At 39.5% G+C, this 22,717-nt stretch overlaps 1 protein-coding gene across 1 annotated transcript; it reads left to right on the top strand.

Moving 5' to 3' along the window:
* The first annotated feature begins 579 nt into the window (after positions 1-579).
* Positions 580-17,669, top strand: ddias (DNA damage-induced apoptosis suppressor). The gene is made up of 5 exons (XM_069890979.1): positions 580-818; positions 2,441-2,560; positions 7,628-7,789; positions 8,229-8,346; positions 13,988-17,669. The coding sequence occupies exons 2-5, from the start codon at positions 2,448-2,450 to the stop codon at positions 16,586-16,588; spliced, it is 2,994 nt and encodes a 997-aa protein (XP_069747080.1). The 5' UTR covers positions 580-818; positions 2,441-2,447; the 3' UTR covers positions 16,589-17,669.
* Positions 17,670-22,717: the final 5,048 nt, after the last annotated feature.

The following is a 22,717-nucleotide window of genomic DNA, read 5'->3' as shown; positions in this document are numbered from 1 at the left end:
AAGTTCCAGTGATCTGGACTCAAGTCAGAAACAAATCTCGCTCCTTTCTGCCCACTCCCGACTTGGCCCTTGCGCTTCCCACTGTTTCCACCCCCCATTTTAACATCACACACGAGCTGCTGGTGGACCCCGAGGAACTGAAGCCCCTCCGTGCGTTCTCCGCACCGAACGTCCTGCAGTCTTTGGAAAAGCCGATCCAGGCCGCCACTTTGCTCGAGGAACTCGGCGGCTCGAGCAGGATCAGTGGGAGAAAAAGAACCGAAACTCTTCGAAACCCCTGTCACGACAGCTTCAAAAACCGGAACGAAAACAATCGCTCCACCTTCCGATCTTCGGGACCAATGAGCCGGGGGGGGGGGGGAGTAAGGGGGGCAGGGGAAGGGGGAAGTAGGGCCGCAGTGGAAAGGGGGAAGTGGGGGGCAGGGGAAGGGGGAAGTAGGGGCGCAGCGGGAAGGGGAAGTGGGGGGCAGGGGAAGGGGGAACGGGGGAAGTAGGAGCAGGGGAAGGGGGGAGTAGGGGCAGCGGAAAGGGGAACGGGGGCAGCGGAAAGGGGAAGGGGGGACAACAATTGGACGGCACCACTTCCGGCGGGAATTTCAAAAGAGGAGGGGAAGATCAGTGGTGCCGTTAAAGTCCAGATATCGAACAGGAAAGAAAATAGACGGATACCGTAACAGCATCTGGGGAAAGACAAGCAGGGGTCCGGTTCCATGACCCCTCAGAACTGGGAAATTGTGAAACGAGTGTGTTTTAACTTACAGCAAAATAGGGAGAACAAAAGGAGTATCTGCAATTTGGTGCAGACAAAAGTACTAAAGGTAACCTTGAGATTCTTATTGGTCGTGCAAAACAAACTGGATACAGCATATATATGTAAGCAACTGTAAACAGATATTGTAAACAAACTGCAATGCAGAGAGGGGGAAAAAAATCAATAAAGGGCGCAAATAAGAGTCCTTAAAGGAGTCCCTGATTAAGTTTGTGGTTGAGGAGTCTGACGGTGGAGGGATAGCATATGTTCCTGAACCTTGGGGTGGGAGTCTTGTGGCGCCTATACTTTATTTTTCCCTGATTTTTATGATGTATTTGTAAAAATCAGTAAGGCATATTAGGGGCCATGCAAAATTTCATTAGAATTCTGAGGAACTGGAGGTGAGGAGTGCTTTCTAGGCCATTGGGACAATGTGGATTTTTTTAAAAATTGAATCATTTATTGTCACATGAATGAAATACAGTGGGAAAAGTATGTTTTGTTCTCCATCGAGGCAAGTCCATTTATCCTTGAATTTAACAGGTAGTTAAAAAGTAATATATGGTGCGACAGAAAAAGATCAGTTGAAATGCTGCAAGGGCAACATTTTGTTATTTTGTTCATGAAACTTAAAGCTCTCTTCCATCTTTTCCTCAGTACCTCTGATGTAAACAGAAGCTTTTTTTTTAAAGCCTTGCCCCAGTTGAAAATTGAGTTCAGCTGATTCAAATCTAAAATGTATCCATCCTTGAAATGACTTTACAAATATTTGTGGGAACTATAGTTCATAAATAATGTGCTAACAGATAAATTTCAAAACATTCAAAGTTTTTTGTATCTTGTTGGCAATACCTACAATTAGATATGGATAAGTTGGGTTTCCTATCTGCTCTTACCTGGAATTATTCTATTTGTACATAAATATTGTTGCTGGTCACTATTTCAAATAATAGATAAGTTCAGTTCAAGCCGTGCTACAAACATGCGTCCATAGTGTTGCTTCTGGGCAATGTTGTCAGATTATTGCTTTACTGTTCAAGAACAATTTCTTGCCGATAGCTATCAGGCTCTTGAAGCTCCTCAAGTTCATGACTTGAACCTGAATCATGGACTTTTTTGATGCCTCAAAGGGACTGTCTGCACTATTGCCAAGTCACTTTTTTTGCATTAAGATCACTGAATATTTATTATCTTTTTTTTGTGTACTTATTATCTTTTTAATCAATTATTTCATATGTAATTTTTTTTTTAAAACAAAGTACCTGTTCAGCTGCAGCAAGTAAGAATTTTGGTGCATAAGTATAGTGTCCAATGTTTCTGTCCATCTTCTACTGAAGATGCTGTCTTTATTTATGTTGAGACCTTTATGCAAAGTGTCATTCACTAATAAAAGTACATATGACTGATCTCATGCACTTTTAAGGAATGGTGTTTCAGCTCCTCCAAAATTAATTAACTGGTTGCTTAATGCAATGCTCATTGAGTATGTATTTCTCTCCAGTTTCCATTCACCTAGACTGGAAAATAACATTGACCAACTGAGGTTTGACACCTAAACAACTTTGAACTAATGCGCTCAGATATCACCCTGCTCTGAAGAACCACTATTTGTTCATTTATTTTTAATTTGAGCATTTTAATTAGAACGCAAATGATTAATTAGGTTTTTTATTTTTTTTGTTCTTTAAGGAGTCGCATGAATGAGAAAAGATATTTTGTTGCTGCATCGATATTGCATCTTCATGACACTTGCTTTCTGTATCCAGCTTGTGAGAAATGTGGATCTCGGATACTTTTTAATCATGGCAGGTATGAACTAAAATTAGCTTTGAATCAAATATAATAGATTGAAATATACAGTAAACTTTGAAAATTTTCTGATATTGCTATTTTGTCTATTCTTTCTTTATCTAAACCTCCTTCCAGATGGTCCTTCCTCTGTCCTTCCTTAAAATCTCTTTAGGTCATCATTAGAAGTTCAGAATTGGCATAACTTTTAAGCCTTGTGTTATGATTAGCTTAAGGTAGTATTTAGTAATGTTAAATCCTATTGGTAGTTTACTGTGCGACAAATTTTTGGATGTGGCCTTGATTTTTTCAGAGAGACTGCAGAATGACAGGCTATTGGATTGAGTAATCAATCTTGATAGTGTATTATGTTTTACGGACACAATTGGGTCCAGGAAATCACAGAAAATGGACGCAAGTCATAGCCTGTCGGTTCAAGCATCCATCAATAACCGCACATTTCCTAGGCTGGTGTTTGAGTACTGGCTGAATGCTGTTTACAACTGATGCTATCTATCATACGAGATATTATACTAAAATCATTGCCTATTCGGATGGATGGCTGAAGTATTTTTGGCTGTGTAAGAAATGTTGATAGGTCACTTAAGTCTTGAATATGCTTCATCAATGGTGAAAATAGAGAAAATGAATGGATTTTTCACTGCAGTTGTTAAATATTTGCAGGTTTTTGCATTTTTCAGATTTCTAGCATTCAAAAACATTTTAGTTCATTAAGTGGTCTCCCATGACATTGTAAAATAATAGTACAACTTCAATGTATTTATAAAAATAAATACATTAGTAAGACATTTTTCAGAAAGAATAAAGTCAAATTTATTTAAATGTTTGTATTCGAAGAGTTATTTAGTTAAATATTGGGATGAGAGGGGCTGGGGAAGGAGTGAATCAGAAGTAAGGCGGTGTAACGTTCGCGCTACATGAGCGGGAAGAAGTGCGACCAAAGCTTTGGAAAGTGAGACTGGTTTATTGCACTGGCCATCGCGCTTATGTGGGCCCCAGGCGCTGATGTAGGTTCCCGCATCATCAGAGCACCAGCCTGGGATTGGCCAGTGTTCCCGCCAGAGGTCACCTGGGATGAAGGTGAGTGTCACCCCCAGGTCTGTCTGATTGCAGCGATCGTCAGCCATTTTGCAGGCCGATCTGTGTCACCATGCACGAACTGGAAACCGAGCCATTTTCAATAGCCTTGGGCAGTCTGCCCCTGTGTCGTGGTGGGGAGTGGAGACCAACTCATTACTGTCTAGATATGCCAGTTTCAGGTGGTCGACGGTAAAAATTTCCTCCTTACCCACCGATGTCGAGGACAAAGCTGGAACCGTTGTTCCTGATGACCCTGTAGGACTATGGTAAGACTGGCCATTGTGTGTCCCATCTCACGAATACATACTGACAAGTCTTTAAATCCCTGGGGACATTATGTTTGGGCTGGCCATATGGTGGGGGTTGCTGCTGGACCAGGGACCCCAGTTTTCACTGCAAGTTCTCAAGGGTTGCTGCGCGATATTCTGGGTGTGTATTTGGGGCCAGGAACTCTTTGGGGATGACCAAAGGCGTCGAGGCATTGAAGTCCTCCTTCGGCGCGTACAAATTCCCAACAGGACCCAAGGCAATTTGCCCAGCAAGTTGGGACCCTTGAGCTGGGCCATCAAAGTTGCCTTGAGGTACTCAAGTGCTCTATCAACTCATTAGCCTGAGGATGATACGCCATGGTGTGGTGGAGCTGTATCTCAAGAAAGTACCCAGAGGTGAATTGTATCATTGTGTCCAAGGTTAGGTGCACTGGGAACCCGAATCTGGACACCCATGTGTCAATGAGTGCCCTGGTGCAGGTTTCTGTGGTGGTATCAGCCAGTGGGATTGCCTTCAGCCACCTTGTGGAGTGGCCACCATGGTCAAGAGGTATCTTGCCCCACAGGAAACTGGTAACAGCCCCATTATGTTGATGTGTACATGGCTGAACCTGTGCAGTGCTTGCTCAAAAGTCTGTGGGTGTTCTGGTGTGAAACTGCACTTTGGAGGACTGACAGTTTGTGCAGATTTTGGCCCACTGGCTGACCTGTTTATGGAGGCCATGCCAGACAAACCTACTAGCCACCATTTTGACTGTGGTGCAGTTTGCAGGTTGTGGATGGCATTGAAAACCTGGTGCCTCCATGCAGCTGGAACAATGGGGCAGGAGCTGCTGCCGGTAGAGAGTTCATGCAGCAGTGTCAGGTTACCTGGGCCGACAGGAATATCATCCACCTTGAGGCCGGAGATGGCTGTCCTATATGCAGGGATCTCAGGGTCCTGCTGCTGTGCTTTGTCAAGGGCCCCGTAGTCAACCTCCTTTGGACAGGGCACGTATTGACAATCTCAGGGCCTGACAGCGTCGGCTACCACTTTGCATTTCCCCATGATGTGCTGAATGTCCGTGGTAAATTTGGACACGTAGGACAAATGTCTCTGTTGTTGGGCTGACCACAGGTCCGATTCCTGATGGAAGGCAAAGGTCAATGGCTTGTGATCAGTGAAGACCCTGAATTGCCGGCCTTCCAAAAAGTAACGAAATGACTTGCAGCTCTCGGTCGAAAGCTCGCTACTTGAGCTCTGGGGGGGGGGGTTGGAGGTGCCTGCTGAAAGGGCCAGGGGTTGTCAGTGGCTCTCAATGAGTTGATCCAGCACACCCCCTACTTCTGTGCTGGAAGCATCGACTGTCAGGGCAGTATGTGCCTCTGGTCTAGAGTGGACCAGGAGGGTGGCATTGGCCAGTGTGTCTGTAGTGTTCTGGAATGCCCTGGAAGACTCATCATCCCAAGTAACGTCTTTTGGCTTGCCTGCCATCTATTCAAAGAGGGGGTGCATGATGCGTGCCGCTGCCAGTATGAATCTGTGGTAAAACTTTATCATATTGGTGAATTCCTGTAAGCCCTTTCACCATGCGTGGCTTAGTGAAGTGCCGGACCAACTGGTATTTAGTGGGGTTGATCGTCAGCCCAAACTCATTCAAGCGGGTGCATGATTGTCCCAAGTGGTTGTGCCACTGCTGCGAAGGTGAAGGTCCGTGTAAGGCGGCTGTTGCCGAAACAAATGGGGAATGGTGCAGGTCCCAAAAGTCCAAATGGAGGAGCTGTTGGCTGCCCTCAGTGCTGTGCTGTGCTTGCCGTTGCGGGTGACGAGGCTTATCTTGGCGCTATTGTCAACCAAGAAACACCTGCCTGACAAGGAGTCCCAGACGTGGATGTTGGCCAGGGCATTTCCCAGAAACCTGCAGGGTTGGCGGCCTCCACACCCCATCGCTGATGATAGTAGCATCGCTGTCCTGGGGTATTAACTTGTCTAGCCACTGCCCTTGATCTCACCGGGGGCTGTTCATCAGGCTTGCTGATGTGGTCTATGATGGTGCTTGTGTCCTCCTTTGCTCTACAGAGCATGTCCACCTGGGCTGCAACCCTCCAAGGGTTGCTGAAGTCCATATCCGTGAGCAAGAGTCGGATATTCTCAGGCAGCTGCTCCAGAAGGATCTGCTCAAAGAACAGACAAGACTTGTGGCCCTCAGTTAGAGTGAGCTTCTCACTCATTAGGTCTGCTGGAGCCCTGTCCCCTAGTCCATCCATGTGCAGCAATCAGGTGGCGTGCTCATACCAGGAGAGCCCGAAAGTGTGGGTTAACAACTCTTTTAGGGATGCAAATTTGCCTTGCTCCAGAGGCTGCCGTAGGAAGTCCTACTGCCGTAGGAAGTCTATAACCCTTACTGCTGTGTCCTGATCGAGGGCGCTCACGACGTAGAAGTAGCAGATGTAGTCGGAGGCGATGTGCTGGAGCTGGAACTGAGCCTTGGCCTGCTCGAACCACACGTGTGGCTGCGACATCCAGAACAATGGAACCTTGAGGGAGATCGCGTGGATGGTCGCTGGCTCCACTTGATCCAACATCTTCGGGTCCAACTACAGGTTGGACCTGTCGGGGTCACCAATGTAGCGTTCGCGCTACGTGAATGTGGAGAAGAGTCACACACACACTAAAGTTTAGGAAAACCAGACTGGTTTACTGCTCTGGCTGTCACGCTTATATGACCCCCAGGCGCTGACATCAGGGCCCCACGTCATTGGAACGCTGGCCTGAGATTGGCCAGCATTCCCGGTAAAGTTCCCCATCTTGCCGCTGTGCAGAGGTCACCTGGGACAACATCCAGTGTCACTCTTTACCCCCCCCCCCCAGGTCTGCGCGATCACCATTGGCCATTTTGCGGGCCAGTCTGTGTCTCCACATGTGGGCTGCTACAATGGATTATTTCTGCATCACCCCTCAAAAACAATTTTAGTACAAAATCTTGTATCTCTCAATCAATAGATTACTACTTCTCATTTAGTTACTCTTTATAGGACATCTCAGGAAATAGCCAAGTCATTACATTCTGAGCTAACCAAGGCCAGAGAAGGTTTTCACTAGAAGTATATAAAATCTGTGCTCTCCCCTTGTACATCAGTAAGACTTTCTCACTTTTCAAACCCCTCAGTAAACATTCAATTCCCCTGCTTTTTGAAGAATAGAAATATCTAAGGTGTATTGATTGCAAATTGTGGCTGAATTGGGTTTTTTTTATTTCCATCTCTGCAGAAGTTCTCAAGCAAATTGTAAATAGCTTAGCAATGGTTTTCTCAATGCATCCATCAGAATTGGGTGCAATAAACGATTCAAGCTTGATACTGAGTTCAGAAAATGCTGGCAACGTTTATGTCAGATTTCCAGTATTCTCCTTTTATAGTTTATTAAAACGATGCTGCTTCCCTCAATTATCCCAGTTTGATGAAAGGTTATTGGTCTGAAATGTTACCTTGATTTCTGTCACCATTGTTGCTGTGTCATCTGCTGAGCATTTCCTTTAGTTTCCAAAACTCTCAACATCTGCAGTGATTTGCAAGATTTGGCTTTGAGCAGTAACCTGTTTCATTCTTTTTTTTAAAAAACATTTGTGAAGGTATGCGTGTATACTCAATTCTCCATGATTCATGAAGTGGTTTTCAGATTGAAATACTGTAAATGTATATTTTGTGAAAGATCAATTCAATTTTATTTTAATTGCAGATTCCAGTGCCCAAGGCGTGACTGTTTATCAATAGCGCAGAATGTAAATTACAGATACAGACTTTCTGCAAAAGTTGCAGGGAAGGGTGACATATTTAATATTACCATCTTTGGGAGCTGTCTTGAACCTTACTTTGGAGCAGCAGCAGGATTTCTAAACAGGTAAATCTAAGTCTGGGAATATCATTGATGTCATTAAGACCATCAGACCATCTTAAAACTAAGTACATTTATTGAAACTCTGAAAATGTTAAGCTTTACTACATGAGTATGATTGAGTTTTCAACAGTGCACTCAACCAAAGTGGGGTTTTTTTTAAACAACCTCTGGATATTAACATGTAGTTGTCCTTTAAAATGTAGATTTCTCTACTCTGCTGTACTTGACTTTCTAGAAATACTATTCCATACACTGACTAAATAGAACACAAAGTTTGGTTTACTGAAGCAACTCTATTAATCTAACCTAATGTTGTGGTAGTATACAAATGGTGGTATTTCATTCCAGCAAATCACTAACCCTTCAGGTTCACTTCTGCCGGACAAGTGATCCACATTGAGCACTTTCTTTCAATTTGTGCATTGTTTTCGATTCCATATAGATACTGCGAAGACTTGAAAAAGGAACTGGAAGAACCAGAGGAAGGGAAAGTTCAAGATTTGCTGGTCCAAGCTGTAGAACATTGTTTTATTGGGAGAAGCTTTATATTTGGAGTGAAGGTGATGATTAAATATGTGCCATATGACTGGAATTTTTTCCAATCAGGAATAGCTGTTATTTGCATTTTATGACTTTTGGACTTGTAAAAACAAGCTACTTCATCATTAAGTTTTGATTTTCCAAAACTGTGCATTTAGAATAATATTTACAATTTATTTAATTGCTGAAATCCATGAGCAAATATTGTAGTGTTGAGTTTTGAAAAAAGTATTATTTGTATTTATAAAAACACTTAAAGTGATCCAAACACTTAACAGGATTAAACACTACAGAATAATACAGAATGTTTTATGAGGTAAGTAAAACTTGTAATGACACAAACAGTGAATTTCCTTCAATAGATTTTACAAAAACTAATATTGAAGAATTACCCTAATTAATCTTTGAATATTGTACAAAATTGCTCTGTTTATTACTTTCTTTTCTCAAATGTCAAACATTTATATTTTGTTGCTTAATGAAATCTTTTTTTTCATGCTGATGGGCATCTGAGATACATAGTGAAGAATTTATTTTGCAGTCTACAAAGCTGTTTGAAAATCTAGGACTAAGCAAGCTGAAAAGCAAAGTACTGATGAAAGTCATTAACCTGAAATGTTAGATACTCTTTCACTATTCAATATTTTGTTTTTATTTTTTAATTTGTATCCCTTCTAGGTTTACAAACATCATTATGAGACTGTTCTTACCATTTATTGATAAATATTCTATAAGGGAAGTCCATTGAGACAAAATTACAAATAAAATGGGTGAAAAAATTGGTGCTTTGAGACAATTAGAGGAACACAGAGATAGAATATTCTTCTCCAGCACTCTTCCACAAATAAAATAACTTAAAACTTATCCTCAAGACCACAGTATCTATGATTTTATTATTTGGTAACTCTCTAGTTTGTGTTGCGAATTTTGCCAATTACGAATTTTTTTGAAAGGTGCCCAGGAAATGGTATTCAGTTTCAGGAATAGGTAAATGAGAATATCACTGCCACCACTTTGACAAAAGTAATTTAATAGAATGAAGAATGTATTTATGAAGTGAATTATCCATAATGTGCAACTTGAAGGTCTAAATTTTGCAGCCAGTTGATTTTTACAGTGCTTTTAAAAGGGGTGTAAAAATGAGAAGCAGCCAGTTTTGCTATTCTTGGATTTTATTTTAAATAAAGGAGAGGGATTGAACTGTTTTATAGTCCTTCTTGCATTAAAAAAAATCAAAGATGGCTAGGATCACTCAAGGACAAAAGGGGCAAGAAAGTGGGTAAGGTAATAACTCGGCACTTGGTATTTACAAAGGAGAAGGACATGAACAAAGACAGTGAACATAATGTGGGGAATGCTCATCTGTTGGGATATTTTGAGATTTAAAAAGAGGTGGTGTTGGGTCTTTTTGACCATCAAGTTATATCCCCGGCAAGTAAAGAGATTGTTGGGGCCTTGACAAATATTTTTGCATCCTCATTAGTAACAGGAGAGGATCCAAAGGACTGGAGAGTGGCTAATGTTGTACTTTTTTTTCAAGAAGGGAAAAGGGATAATCAAGAAAAATGTAAGTCAGTCAGCCTTACATCAGTGGTAGGGAAACCATTGGAAAAGATACCCAGGGATGGGTTAATGCACGTCTGGAATGTAATGATCAGATTAAGAATGATCAATATGGCTTTGTATGGGCAGGTCATGTCTTTACAATTGGAGCTGTTGAGATTACAAAACTGATCTATCCCTTTCATAACTTTATTTTTATAAGATTGATGACAGAAGGGAAGAAACTGTCATAGTGTATGAGAGTGAATAACCAAGTAATACAAGAACTGACAGCTTCTAAAGATATAGGCAATAAATCTCTGAAATGGTATCCTATATTTTGACATCCAGCTCACGAAGTGAATTACTTACTGGACATCTTTAAATCTACTATCCACTGAGCTACATACTCACAAGATCCATGGCATGTTATTGGGAATGTGGATTGGGTGTACTAGAATCACCGTCTAAAGTCAGGAACAATGGTCAGAAATGTGGGGAACTTTACTAGAAACTTATTGAGCTTCTGCTTACTGCATTCCCTTTAAGCTTAATTGGTTCACTAGAAATTTACTACTTCATAACATGTAAAGATAATGTGAAATATGTGTTAGTGTACAAAGAGTAATACGCAATAGTCTAGAAAATTTGCTAGTCTAACACCACCGATGTATTAAGGGTACTACTTTATCAAAGTTTTATTGTGTAAAAGGGAAGAATAACTAAAGTAGATTCAGATTTCAGTAAATATTGGTTCAAGGCAGATGAGATTACAGTTAATAATGGGATTTTTTTTTAATGGCAGATATTGTATTGGACTCATCTTTATGGTAAAAGATGCTTTTTTAAAACTTCCCAACAATGTGAGATATTTGGGAATATTGTGGAAAAATAACTTTTTTTAAAAAAAAGTTATCACTGAAGAAAAAGTTATTGGGCAAACCATTGTCTGATGAGTTGCCTGCATTGTTGAAATGAAGTGAATACCTTTATAGAGAAGGTAGATCACTGCATACTTTAACATTCCCTGAATTGGAAAAGGCACAATGTAAATCCACTATTGAGGAAACAAGGAAGTCAAAAGCAGGAAACTATAGATCAAATCAGCCTGACACCTCTCACTGTTAGAGTCCATATATTAAGAGTACAATTTTAAATATAATTTTATAATTTATTAAATATATATATATTATAAATAAAAAAGAAAATGTATTACAATTTTCCAAATGAACTAATAAACAAAAACAAGTTTGATAATCAAACTTCCCAAGAATTCTAAAAGAAACACACAAGATGGATGATAAAGGGGGACCAATAGATGTAGTATGTTTGGATTTTTAGGGGTATGCAATAAAATGCCATGTTAAAGGTTATGGCACAAGATTAGGGTACATGGGGTCAGGGTTATATTAGCATTGAGGGGTTTAGCTACCAAGCAACAAAGTTGGATTGAAAGAATATTTTTGGATTGGCTGTTGATAACCAGTGGTGTACCTCAGAATCAGTTTAGAGCACTGTTTGTAATCAGTGTTAATGATTTGGATGAAAGAATTGTGTATGACAGCCACAGCTGGCTATGATACAAGGGTGGTAGGGTATCAGGTTCTGATGGGGACATTAAGTGATTGGGCAGGAACTTGCCAGATGGAATACAACTTGTAAAAATGCAAAGTCATCCATTTTGGAGGGAAGAATGAAAAATCAAATTAGTTTTAAATGGAGCAAGATTGCAGTGTTGTGTTGCATAGGAATCAGGACTCTAATAAATGAAACACAGAAGGTTGGCACATGTATGGTAAGGATAGTAAGGGACAAAATTAGTCCCCTAGAAGATCAGAGTGGTCGGCTATGTATGGAGCCAGAAAAGATAGGAGAGATCTTAATTTTTTATTATTTTTTTTTTTTGCATCAGTATTTACCCAGGAAACTGGCACAGAGTATAGTGAAGTAAAGGAAAAAAAGTCTAGGACCTTATACAGAATAGAGGAGGAGGTGCTTGATGTCTTAAAGCAAATAAGGGTGGATAAATTCACGGGGCCTGACAAGATAGTCCCTTGGTCCTGAGGAAGGATAGTGTAGAAATTGCAGGGGCTCTGGCAAAAATATTTAAAATATCTTTAGCCACTGGTATGATGCCAGAGGATTGGAGGGTAGCTCATGTTGTTCCATTGTTTTTTTAAAAAAAGGTTCCAAAAGTAACCCAGGAAATGATAGGCCAGTGAGCCTGATGTCAGTAAATTATTGGAGTGTATTCTAAGAGATCGGTTGTACAAACATTTGGATAGCCAAGGACTGATTAAGGATAGTCCACATGCTTTTTGCATGGTAGGTCATGTTTAACCAATCTTGTAGAATTTTTTGAGGAGGTTACAGGATCGTTGATGAAGGAAAGGTTTGGGCAAAGTCCCACATAGCAGATTAGTCAGGAAGGTTCAGACGTTCTGTATTCATGGTGAAGTAGTAAACTAGATATGATATTGTCTATACGGGAGAAGCCAGAGAGTTGTAGTGGATGATTGCTTCTCAGACTGGAGGCCTGTGATTAGTGATGTAGATCAAAGATTGGTGCTGAGAGCATTCTTCTTTATCATCTAGATCATTAATATGGATGATAATGTGGTAAATTGGATCAGCAAGTTTGCAGATGACACAAAGTTTGGAAGTGCTGTGGTCAATGAAGAAGACTTTCAAAGTTTGGTGAGGGATCTGGACCAGCTGGAAAAATGGCAGATGGAATTTAATGCAGATAAATGTGAGGTGTTGCATTTTGGAAGGATAAATATACATGGTAAATGGTAGGGCACTGAAGAGTGCAGTAGAATGGGGATCAAATGGCATCACAGGTATCTAGGGTTGCAAAGAGAGCTGTTGGCTTATTGGCCTTCATAAGTCAAGTACTGAGTACAGGAGTTGGGATCTTATGATAAAGTTGTATAAGACATTGGTGAGGCCAAATCTGGAGTTATTGTGTGCAGGTTTGGTCACCTTATGACAGGAAAGATCAATAAGTTTGAAAGTGCAGAGAAGATTTACCAGGATGTGGCCCAGACTTCGGGATCTGAGTTACAGTTAAAGGTTAAACAGGTTATGACTTTATTGGGGGGGGGGGTGGATTTGATAAAGGTATTTAAAATTAAAGGTTATAAACAGTAATTGTAGGTAGTCTTTTTCCACTGGGGGTAAGTGAGACACAAAACAGAGGGCATGGGTTAAAGTGGAAAGTTTAGGGAAAACATTGGTGGGGGGGACTTCACATAGAGTGGTTGGAGTATAGAACGAGTTGCAGGCAGAAGTAGTAAATGTGGGGTCAATTTTAATATTCAAGACCAATTTAGACAGGTGCATGGAGGGTGATGGACTGGGTGCAGGTCATTGGGACAAGGCAAAATAATAGTTCAGCACATTCTAGAAGGGCCGAAGGGGCCTGTTTCTATGCTGTAATGTTCTATGGGAAGAGATGATTAGGAAAGCTAATAGAATGTTGACCCTAACTGGATGGAGAATAGATAGGAAGGTTTTGATGTAACTTTACTGAGGGCTGGCGAGACTCGCTATGAAATAATACATATACTTTTTTGGCTCCATATTTAAGGAATGAAGTGCATGCTTGTGTGTCAGTGTAGGGAAAATTTAAAGAATTAATCTTCAATGGAGTTTGGAAGAATGAAAGTGAAATGTAAAATATTCTGTGGGTGATTTACAGTAAATAAGAATGCTTTCCCCAAATGCATTATCCACTTGAATAAGAGGTTATCCTTTAACAATAGAACTGAAGAGGAGAGTCTTTTCAGGGGTAGTGAATCTTTTTGAAAATGTCCATCTTTGAGAGCAATGGAGAATTCAGCAAAATATATTCAGTAGAGATTGACAGACACTTGAACTGCAAAGGAATTAAAGGGAATGTTGATTAGCCATGATTTGAATGTCAGAGCATACACGAGGGGCTAATTAGTTTATTTCTCCCATTATGGTTTTTTTGTGTGGAAGGAAGGCACTTGACTGTTGTCAATTTCATGTTGTGTAATTTAGTGCAATTTAAAAATTTGAATGCTGCACTTTTGATATTTAAGAATGCATTTTTGAGATTTTGTTTAATAGTGTGATTTCTTTTCTTCACAGGCATCGGAATCTAAAACTGGTGTATTGTCATTTTCTCCAAGTTTCTTACAATCTACCATCAGAAAAAGAAAACCTAAAAAACACCTGATAGTCTGCCAAATTGCAGTGCCAAACACCACAGTCTATGGCTGCACTGTGATCCATTATTACAAGAAACTCTTGAATTCAATCAGGCTAAAAGATTTGTCTTTCAATTCAGAACTATCTACTAGTATTGACCAATCAACGACCAAGATCAATAATTTGAGCTACTTGTCTGATAACACACAGTTTTGCACACTGTTAACAGATGCTAATCAATTATCAAACCCTTGGCAGCAGGATTTTGCTCTTACCTTTGCGTCTGGTGACTGTTGTACAGTTGAAGAATTTCCATCTGCAAGAACAAGCAATGCTCGTTCAAAGACTAGCCAGAAATACCTTGATCATGTTGAGGGAGCAACCTGTAAAGGGATATTTAACCAAAGAAAATTCTCAGATTTTGCTACTTCGGTTTCTCAAAATAGTAGCGATATCAATGACTGTTGTGCAAATACCACGGGCAAGCTACCATCTAGTGTAGAATTGCATAGGCTACGTGCTAATGAATGTACATATCAATTCAATGATTCCAGTTTTGAGTTAGAGGACAACCTGGAGTTGAGTTTTGATACCCAAAGATTTTGCACACAGACGTTTGGGGACTCTTTGTCCAATTGGAAAGATACACATTTGCCCTCTGACCAAAGTTGCAGACTATTGGATTGTAATGATTCTACATTATGGGATGAGTTGCCTTTTACAGAAAGTTTAGGTGAATTTGTAGCAAAAGTGGAAGCCTCATTGGAAAGATGTAATGAAGAAAATGCACTGCCCACCAGGGTGAATGCATTGACCACCAGGGTGAACGGTGTTGATGGTGCCATCCATTCCTGCTTTTTAAAAAGCCTGGAAATTGATTACCATTCTGGAGTTCAAGCTCAGAAGAGGAGAAATGGAGAACAGGATATAAATTCTACTAAGTGTAAATTGCCAAAATCTAGAAAAACTAGAAATGGAAAAAACTTCTACGAGGGTGATTCTAACAGACTGAATGGTACTGTAGAGCACCTGGCCCTTGCAGATGTTTTCAAAAATGATCTGACTGAGAAACTGTCTTCTCCACGAAGATCAAGGTCTGTATGGTCAGGGAATGATTCATATACTATATACACTCCCAACCCAGAAGCAGCTGGAAACCTTTGCAGGACTGATTTAAGCCCGATCAATGCAGATAATGACAGCACCTATTCTGATCAGACAATCCTACCGGAGATGCACAATCAGCCTGAGAAGCAGGTGGACCAATTGTTGAAAAATTTAAACAATCATACAATTAACAAATCAAGTACAAATAAATTTCATCTACTGCGAAGTGCTGATTTTCAAACACCATTGCCTTCTGCCAAGTGGTTACTGAAAATGAAGGAAAACACTCTGGTTGAAGATCATGAACACAACTTTGATAAATGTGACCAGGAATCTGTAGGTAGTTCTCGCTTGTTATCCATCCTTAAGAATGAAAGCAACCTGTTTCATAATTTATGTACCAACCTTCAAGAATATGATGTTTCTGGTGAACTCTTCAGTGATGCAGTAGGCAATGAAGAAGAATCACCATTATGTCCCAAAAGATTCCAATGTACTTTATCTCCAAGATCTGCATCTAAAACATTCAGTAAAACCACCTGTAAGCTCAGTGAGCAACAGTGTAATATTTCCCTGCATTGTATGGATGTGGCTGCTGCCACATTAGCAAATGAAAACAATATTAGTTCTCCAGAGAATTATTCACAGAAACTACCTAAATGTGACTTTGTAGATTCACAGGATTGTATTCCATGTTCTCAGTCTACACCTGTTTCAAGTGTTAAACATTTAAAAATGTTCAGGGTGGGAGAAAAACAAGTATTCAAGACATTGCCCTATTTTAAGACCTATCCAAAAGAAGCTGGTTTTTACCAGAAGCAGGGTGGTTTTCATAAATATGATCACCTCAAACAGCAATTATTTCACATTCAAAAAGTGCCTCAAAGCAACCAAACTTCTGTTTCATCAAAGTTGTCTTTATTAGACAGCAGCCCAGTGAGCAAATCCTGTACAAGTGACTCCAATGAATGGATTTCACCCTCAACAATCAAAACTCAAAGATCTTGTTTTTCTCCATGTGTCTTGAATGTACACGAGTCACAAGGTTTTAAATTATTTAAAAATGTGTCTCATGCTGGTAGTGGTGCTATAGCAACCACTGACTCAAAGACTGCAACAGAGGCCAACAAAGAGGAGGACAGTAGCAACCAGTTCAGAGGCCACCTATATATAAAAAGGACACCTGCAGGAAATTATACCACGCCATCATTTCAACATAAAATACTCCACTCAAGGAAGGTTTTTCAAAAGAGAACAGAAAAACTGGGAGCTCTTGTTTCTAGAGAATTTCAGTCGAGGAAAGATCCTAAAATGAATGAAAGCTTGCCAGCTGCTTTTCGCACATTTTCAGAGAACAAGGCCCAGGATTGTTATTCACCAGAACTATTTGCAACAAGTACAGAATTTTCTGAAGTTGAGTACTCGTCATTTTAAAGTTTCCTGACCATCATGAAACCAAGGATATTTTTAAAAGGGATATTTAGTTATGGCTCAAGCATTTTATGATGGAGTTGAATTTCTGCAAAGATTGTTTCCTGATTGTAGCATTCACAAAAGAGCTGTAAAAATCCCTTTTTTTAATGCAGCAGGTGTGATCTAATCTGTTGAAATTCACCCCATATTTCCATTTTTAAATCTATTAATTTTGTTAAAAGAAATGCAAATTAGTTCAAACGGAAATAAATGTTTTAATAGCCCTGACAATATACTAATTTTAGTAATTTGAATATCTTGAACTAAAATTGTTAGTTCTAGTAGAAAATTATTTTTCTAGATCTTAACATGCTTGGGGATTGAACCCATAGTTAGCCAATATTTATCAGTGTAAGTGGAACAGATTTAATGCTGAACCATGTGCTTGTATTTCTTAAAACATAAAAACCCAGAATCCAAGAAGTTACTGACCTGTCAAGGTCAATGAGGTGGATTGTAGCTGATGCAATGGAAAGAGCAGCACCTGTTTTAACTGGCGATGATTTGGAAGGGACCTGATGTATCATTCAAAGTCATCCGACAGATAGAGCAAGTAGTTCAAGGGTATGGAATTTGGAATTCTTTGTCCAGGTAGGCTGCGGAAATTCAGTTGCCAAGAATATTCAAAGTGGAGATGGTTAGTTTGTACACCTCAACCATCCTGGTTTGCTTAGATGAGTTCGGGCTCAAAAACACTGGCTCAGCATTATGGTGGATTTTGCTGTAAAAATAAGCCAGGGACCTGGATCATTTATCTTAAAACACCAATTTAATGAGAATCCGTGCCATCGGGAGAATTCAAATGTCATTTAAACAAATTGCAAAATAGTTAAGACCTATAATTGTAAAGACAAATTATTGTTAAAAACTGCTCACTGATTCTTTTCTATTGATAAAGAAATCTGCTATCTTTGTCTGCTATCTTTTCTCCACAAGATGGCAGTAGAAACGTTTATAATGTCTGATTAATATTAAAACCAGCTGTAAAGGATACAGTAATTAGTGTTCTGAAACTTAATAAAACCCAGCAGACTTTCACCTTTTCATTGAACATTAGATGGTTACATTGAGTTGTTTATAAATAAAAGCACATCGACTAGGTTCTACCATTCTGGCAGGTTTAAATATATATATGTGGTATTCTGTGAGTTTTGACTCCATTATTCCAACAGATTATTTTCCTTTCTGGAAGTTAGATGATTGTTTATCTCCAGAGTTAGTGATACCAATGATTTTAAAATGTATATAATTTTGTGATTCAAAATTCTTAGCAGCAAAATGCAATCTGTTAAAGCCAGCTTCTAACCAGAGCAAAATTATCCCATTCAATTTGCGTCCCCAGCATGTGTGGACCACTATCTAAATGAATAATGAAGATTTGCACGATGGACATCAAAATAGTAGCCTGAAGTAATCCCACTTCATAACAGACACTCAGAGCACCTGCTCAAAATAGGGAATTAGTAGGTTAACAAAACACATTGGCTGACTGCCCTGGTTTATCTGCCATGACCAAACGTGACTCTGCCAATGTCCTTATGGCATCCTCCAGAAATTTTATTCTCCCAATATTGCTGCACTTGACAAACTGACCAAGTACAAGAGCTGCTTCTGTGCCAATTTTTTTTTAATGAAAAGCCCAGAAACATTCAGGAGATGGCACAGAACCTGTGGAAAGGTAAGTAATTAACATTTCAGACTGAAGACCATTTGGCAGAACAGCTCTGATGAATGGTCTTCAATCTGAAGTGCCAACTCTGTTTCTCCTTCCACAGATGTTGCCTGACATGCTGATTATTTCTAGCATTTTCTTTTATTTCAGAATTTGAGCACTTGCAGTTGTTAAAATCTTAATTGGTCCTGTGATCTCTGACATGTATTGAATCCCAGTCCAGCAATTCTTTCAAATGCTTTATCTTTCAATCTTCTGCCTCATAACTCTCCATGAACACTGATGTGCACCATTCTTGGCTATTGCCCTTCCTTTATTTTCAATGCTAACTGATGATGGTTGTCCTATTGTGTTGTCTCAGAGCTCTGGAGTTGACACCTAAACCTCTAATTTTAAGATGTTCCTCAAAATCTCTGACCAAGCTTTGGATTGCCTATTTTAATATCTCCTGATGTTGATCAGTGATAAAATTCCTTTGGAGCATCTTGGGATGTTCAAATACAAGAGCAATATGGCCAAATTTTGTTATTATAGCCAAGGGTAGAACTTGGTTTAGTTTTATTATGAGAGTACATACATGACATCACATACAACTCTGAGATTCCTTTTCATGGAAGCCAGGCAGAATTACCATTAATTGGTAGTGCAAATCAAAAAACTACACAGCGTAAACCTGTAACAAAGAACCGTAAACAGATAATGAATATAAACAAATTGTGCAAATCCAAGACTAAAAAAGAAAATAAGCTCAATAAAGTGCACGTATCCTTAAGTGAGTTTGTCAGATGGTGGAGGGGGAGTAGCTGTTCCTGAACCTGGTGGTGCGAGTCTTGTGGCACCTCTACCTTTCCTGATGGCAGCAGCAGAACAGAGTGTGCGCTGGGTGGTGGGGGTCTTAGATGATCGTTGCTGCTCGCCGACACGTAGATGCACTCAATAGTGGAGAGGGTAAATTTGTGAAACATTCCATATTTTTCAATTTTCTTGTAAGTAGAAAACCCAGCTTGGGTTAAAATAGAACTAGATAAAATAAGAGGGAGGTTAGCAGAGGAATTCGTATACAAATGGGATTCAAAATTATTTTAAAGAGACACCATTGTTGAAACATTTGATTACTAATTGAAATAAGATAAATGATGAAATTGGAACAAAAGGCAGTATATCGCCTACATTGCATTTGATTCAAAACCAACTTGTACCTTTTTCAAAAGAATTTATTTTTAATCACTTGGTCTAATAAGAGCATTAAGTATTGAAGATTGTTTTGAACAATTGAGGGACAAATATGGAATACCTAATAATACTTTAAAAAAATATTTTATTTATTAAATTTAAACCACAATATGAATTACACATAAAATTTGAAAATTATAAAAATTCCATGTGTATATAAACCCTCCACTCAACCCTACCCCAACTCCCTCCCTTTACCAAGGACCCTGGTAAAAATAAATTTAAAAAAGAAACAAAGAATACCAAGAGGATAAATCATTTATAACATAAATTCTGAATGGAGGTTACCAAGAAGTGGGGCCATTCAGAGAGCATTAAACACACCCTAATAATACTATATTTTGTTATTTCCAACTGAGCATTCTTAAGGGAAAAGTTAGGTTCAGAGATGCAGGTGGAAACTTATTATAGGAGAGGAAACACTAAGAAATTTACATCAGTAATATATCAGTAATAAATGACTATACAAAATCTGTTTAATTCCAATGTGTTGGAATCCAATGCTCCAGGCGATCCAAGGTACCATACTATTTCGTTCTTTTTATTACTTCTATCTTTTACTACATATAATCCTTTGCAATATATATATTCTTTTGATAAGGATAGGGGGGGTGAGGATTGGGAACGGGGGCGGGGGGGAATATAACCATCATGTAATGAATGAAACTCTCCTCAATTTAAACACCCATTGTATTGCATAATGATTTACTAATTACGTGTGGAAAAACTTAAATATTCAAAAAAAATAGTGGGGAGGGTTTTGCCTGTGTTGTCCTGGGTTGTGTCTCCTATCTTTTGGAGGGCTTTACACTCTGGAGTATTGGCATCCCCATTTCACCTGGTCAGCACTTTCCACCACACCTCTAGAAATTTTTGCCAGGGTTTCTGGTGTCCTACCAAACCTCCACAAACTCCCAAGGAAGTAGAGGTGCTGACATGCAAAGATGTCATTGGTGTGATGGGTCCAGGAAAGGTCCTCCGAGATGGTGCCCCCCCCCCCCCAACCAAGAATTTAAATTTGCTCACCTTCTCCATCTCTGATTTCCCCCAATGATCACAGGCTTTCCTTTCCTGGTCAACAACTTAGTTTTGGTGACAAGGTTCTTGTTGTAGTAGTACCATTTAGCCAAATGTTCAATCTCCATCCTGCATGCTAACTCAACCCCTTTTTTTTTAAATACAACCCACTACCGTGGTATCATCGGCAAATTTATAGATGGTGCTATTGTAGATGTAAAGTAAAATGAACATGGAGCACCCCTGTGGTGCTCCAGTAGTGATGGAGATTGTGGAGGAGATGTTCTTGCTAATCTTCACTGATTGTGGTCTGGAGTTGAGGTAATCCATGATCCAATTACAGTGGGGTGTTATCTCCCAGGTCTTGGAGTTTGCTGAGCAGTTTTGATGGGATAATAGTGTTAAATGGCGAACTGTAGTCGATAAAGGAGCATCCTGATGCATGGATCTTTGTTGTCCAGGCTTTGTGTAGAGCAAGTGAGATGGCATCCACCTGCTACGACAATAGGCGAACTGGAATGTATCTATGTCACCACTCAGACAGGAGCTGATATGCTTCAACACCAGCCTCTCAAATCACTTCATCACTGTTGATACAAGTGAACAATAGTCAATTAGGCAGGTTACCACACTCCGGCATGATTGATGCAAGTTATACTTAATTTACAGATCAGAGCATATTCTTGGGATATGATGTTTAAAAATCCAAGGTTAATTATTTTACTCTATCAAATATTTCAATTTTGTCTAATTTTAGATCAGTGAGAATCTCCGAAGGATGAATTGATAATGTGAGAACTCATTCCTTCCTGATTCCTATTGAAAACATGTATAGTCTGAATTTCTCATTATCCTTCAATACTGGTGTTACTATTTGTCACTTGGGAAATTTCTGCTTCTGCCATCCTTCAAGAGTGTCTGTGTTCTTCCATTCTTAATTTCACCTCTGCCCTAAATTGAAAGTACACAAGACAGGAAAGAAATGACAGTTCCCACTGACATCCACACAAATACAGACAGCAAGCATCATGGGACAGCTAACTGAAGCAGAAATCACACTTGATTGGGTTACTTCCAAGACAGATTAGAACTTGCTAGAAACATGTCACTTGCTCAGTAAGTCCCTTGCAGACAAGTTGCCATTGATTCATTGCTATTTAATGCATTATTTTGCTAAGACTCTCATTAATTTGAAGCAATGTTCTAGCTATCAAAGTTGACATCAGTCATAGTTATGCAAAAAATCTGCCCTTGCTAAATTGTTTTACCATAATATTTCTCTTTGAGTCTTTTAAAATTGATGTTAAAAATGATCAGCTAAACTGGTCACAAGCTTAAGTCATACCAAGAGCAAGATGTCTGATTGCTGGAGGATAACCATGTCAATCCGAGAATATTAGAATTCCTGAGGACAATGTCTTAAGCCAAACCAATTTTAGAATGACTCAAACCAATGACCCATCATTTTCCTTTCATTCCATCTTTCAGATAATAAAATCAATGTTTTAAGGGATAGAAACAAGCCTTTCCGAACAACTTACCTATCCCAGCTAAGCTCGTCCTATTCACCATTGCTTATTTTTCTTATATTCTCAGATGGCAGTGTGAAATTCATTGCCACATTTGGCTGTACAGGCTGTGATTGGGTATATTTAAAGTGGAGGTTGACAGGTTTCTGCTGAGTAAGAATGTCAAAGGTTATGGGGAGGAGAATGGGATTAAGAGGAAAAAAAATCAGTTTCAAATGTCCTAATTCTGCTCCTACGTCTTGCGTGCCCCTGAGATATTTTACACCTCTCTAAACTTAGTGGGCTAAATGTGGTTTGCCACTCTTCCTCAGCAGCCATACTTGCACCCCTGGTGCAAACATTTTCAACGTCTCAGTGCAGTAGCCATCCCAAAAGAAGCAAGGACACCAAGCAGTAACTAGTTCTCAAGCACCAAATCCTGGCTTTTCAAAGCTCACTTATTTCAAGAGCCTTTGAACTTTTTAAATGTTTCTGATAAACATTTATGTAAACATTTTAAATAATTTACATTTTTCTAAAAAAAAATCCCTCTTTAAAACTTGCATCTGATCTTTCGGTTGATTGTTTTCTCTCAAAATGGATCGGCATCGATTTCATATTCACTGATGCTTTTGAGATTTATTGGTTCTATTTTGCAGT

The sequence above is a fragment of the Narcine bancroftii genome, chromosome 7 (assembly GCF_036971445.1).
Source record: "Narcine bancroftii isolate sNarBan1 chromosome 7, sNarBan1.hap1, whole genome shotgun sequence".
NCBI lineage: Eukaryota > Metazoa > Chordata > Chondrichthyes > Torpediniformes > Narcinidae > Narcine > Narcine bancroftii.
The sequence above is the reverse complement of the archived record's forward strand: the minus strand, read 5'-3'. Positions and strand labels throughout refer to the sequence as shown.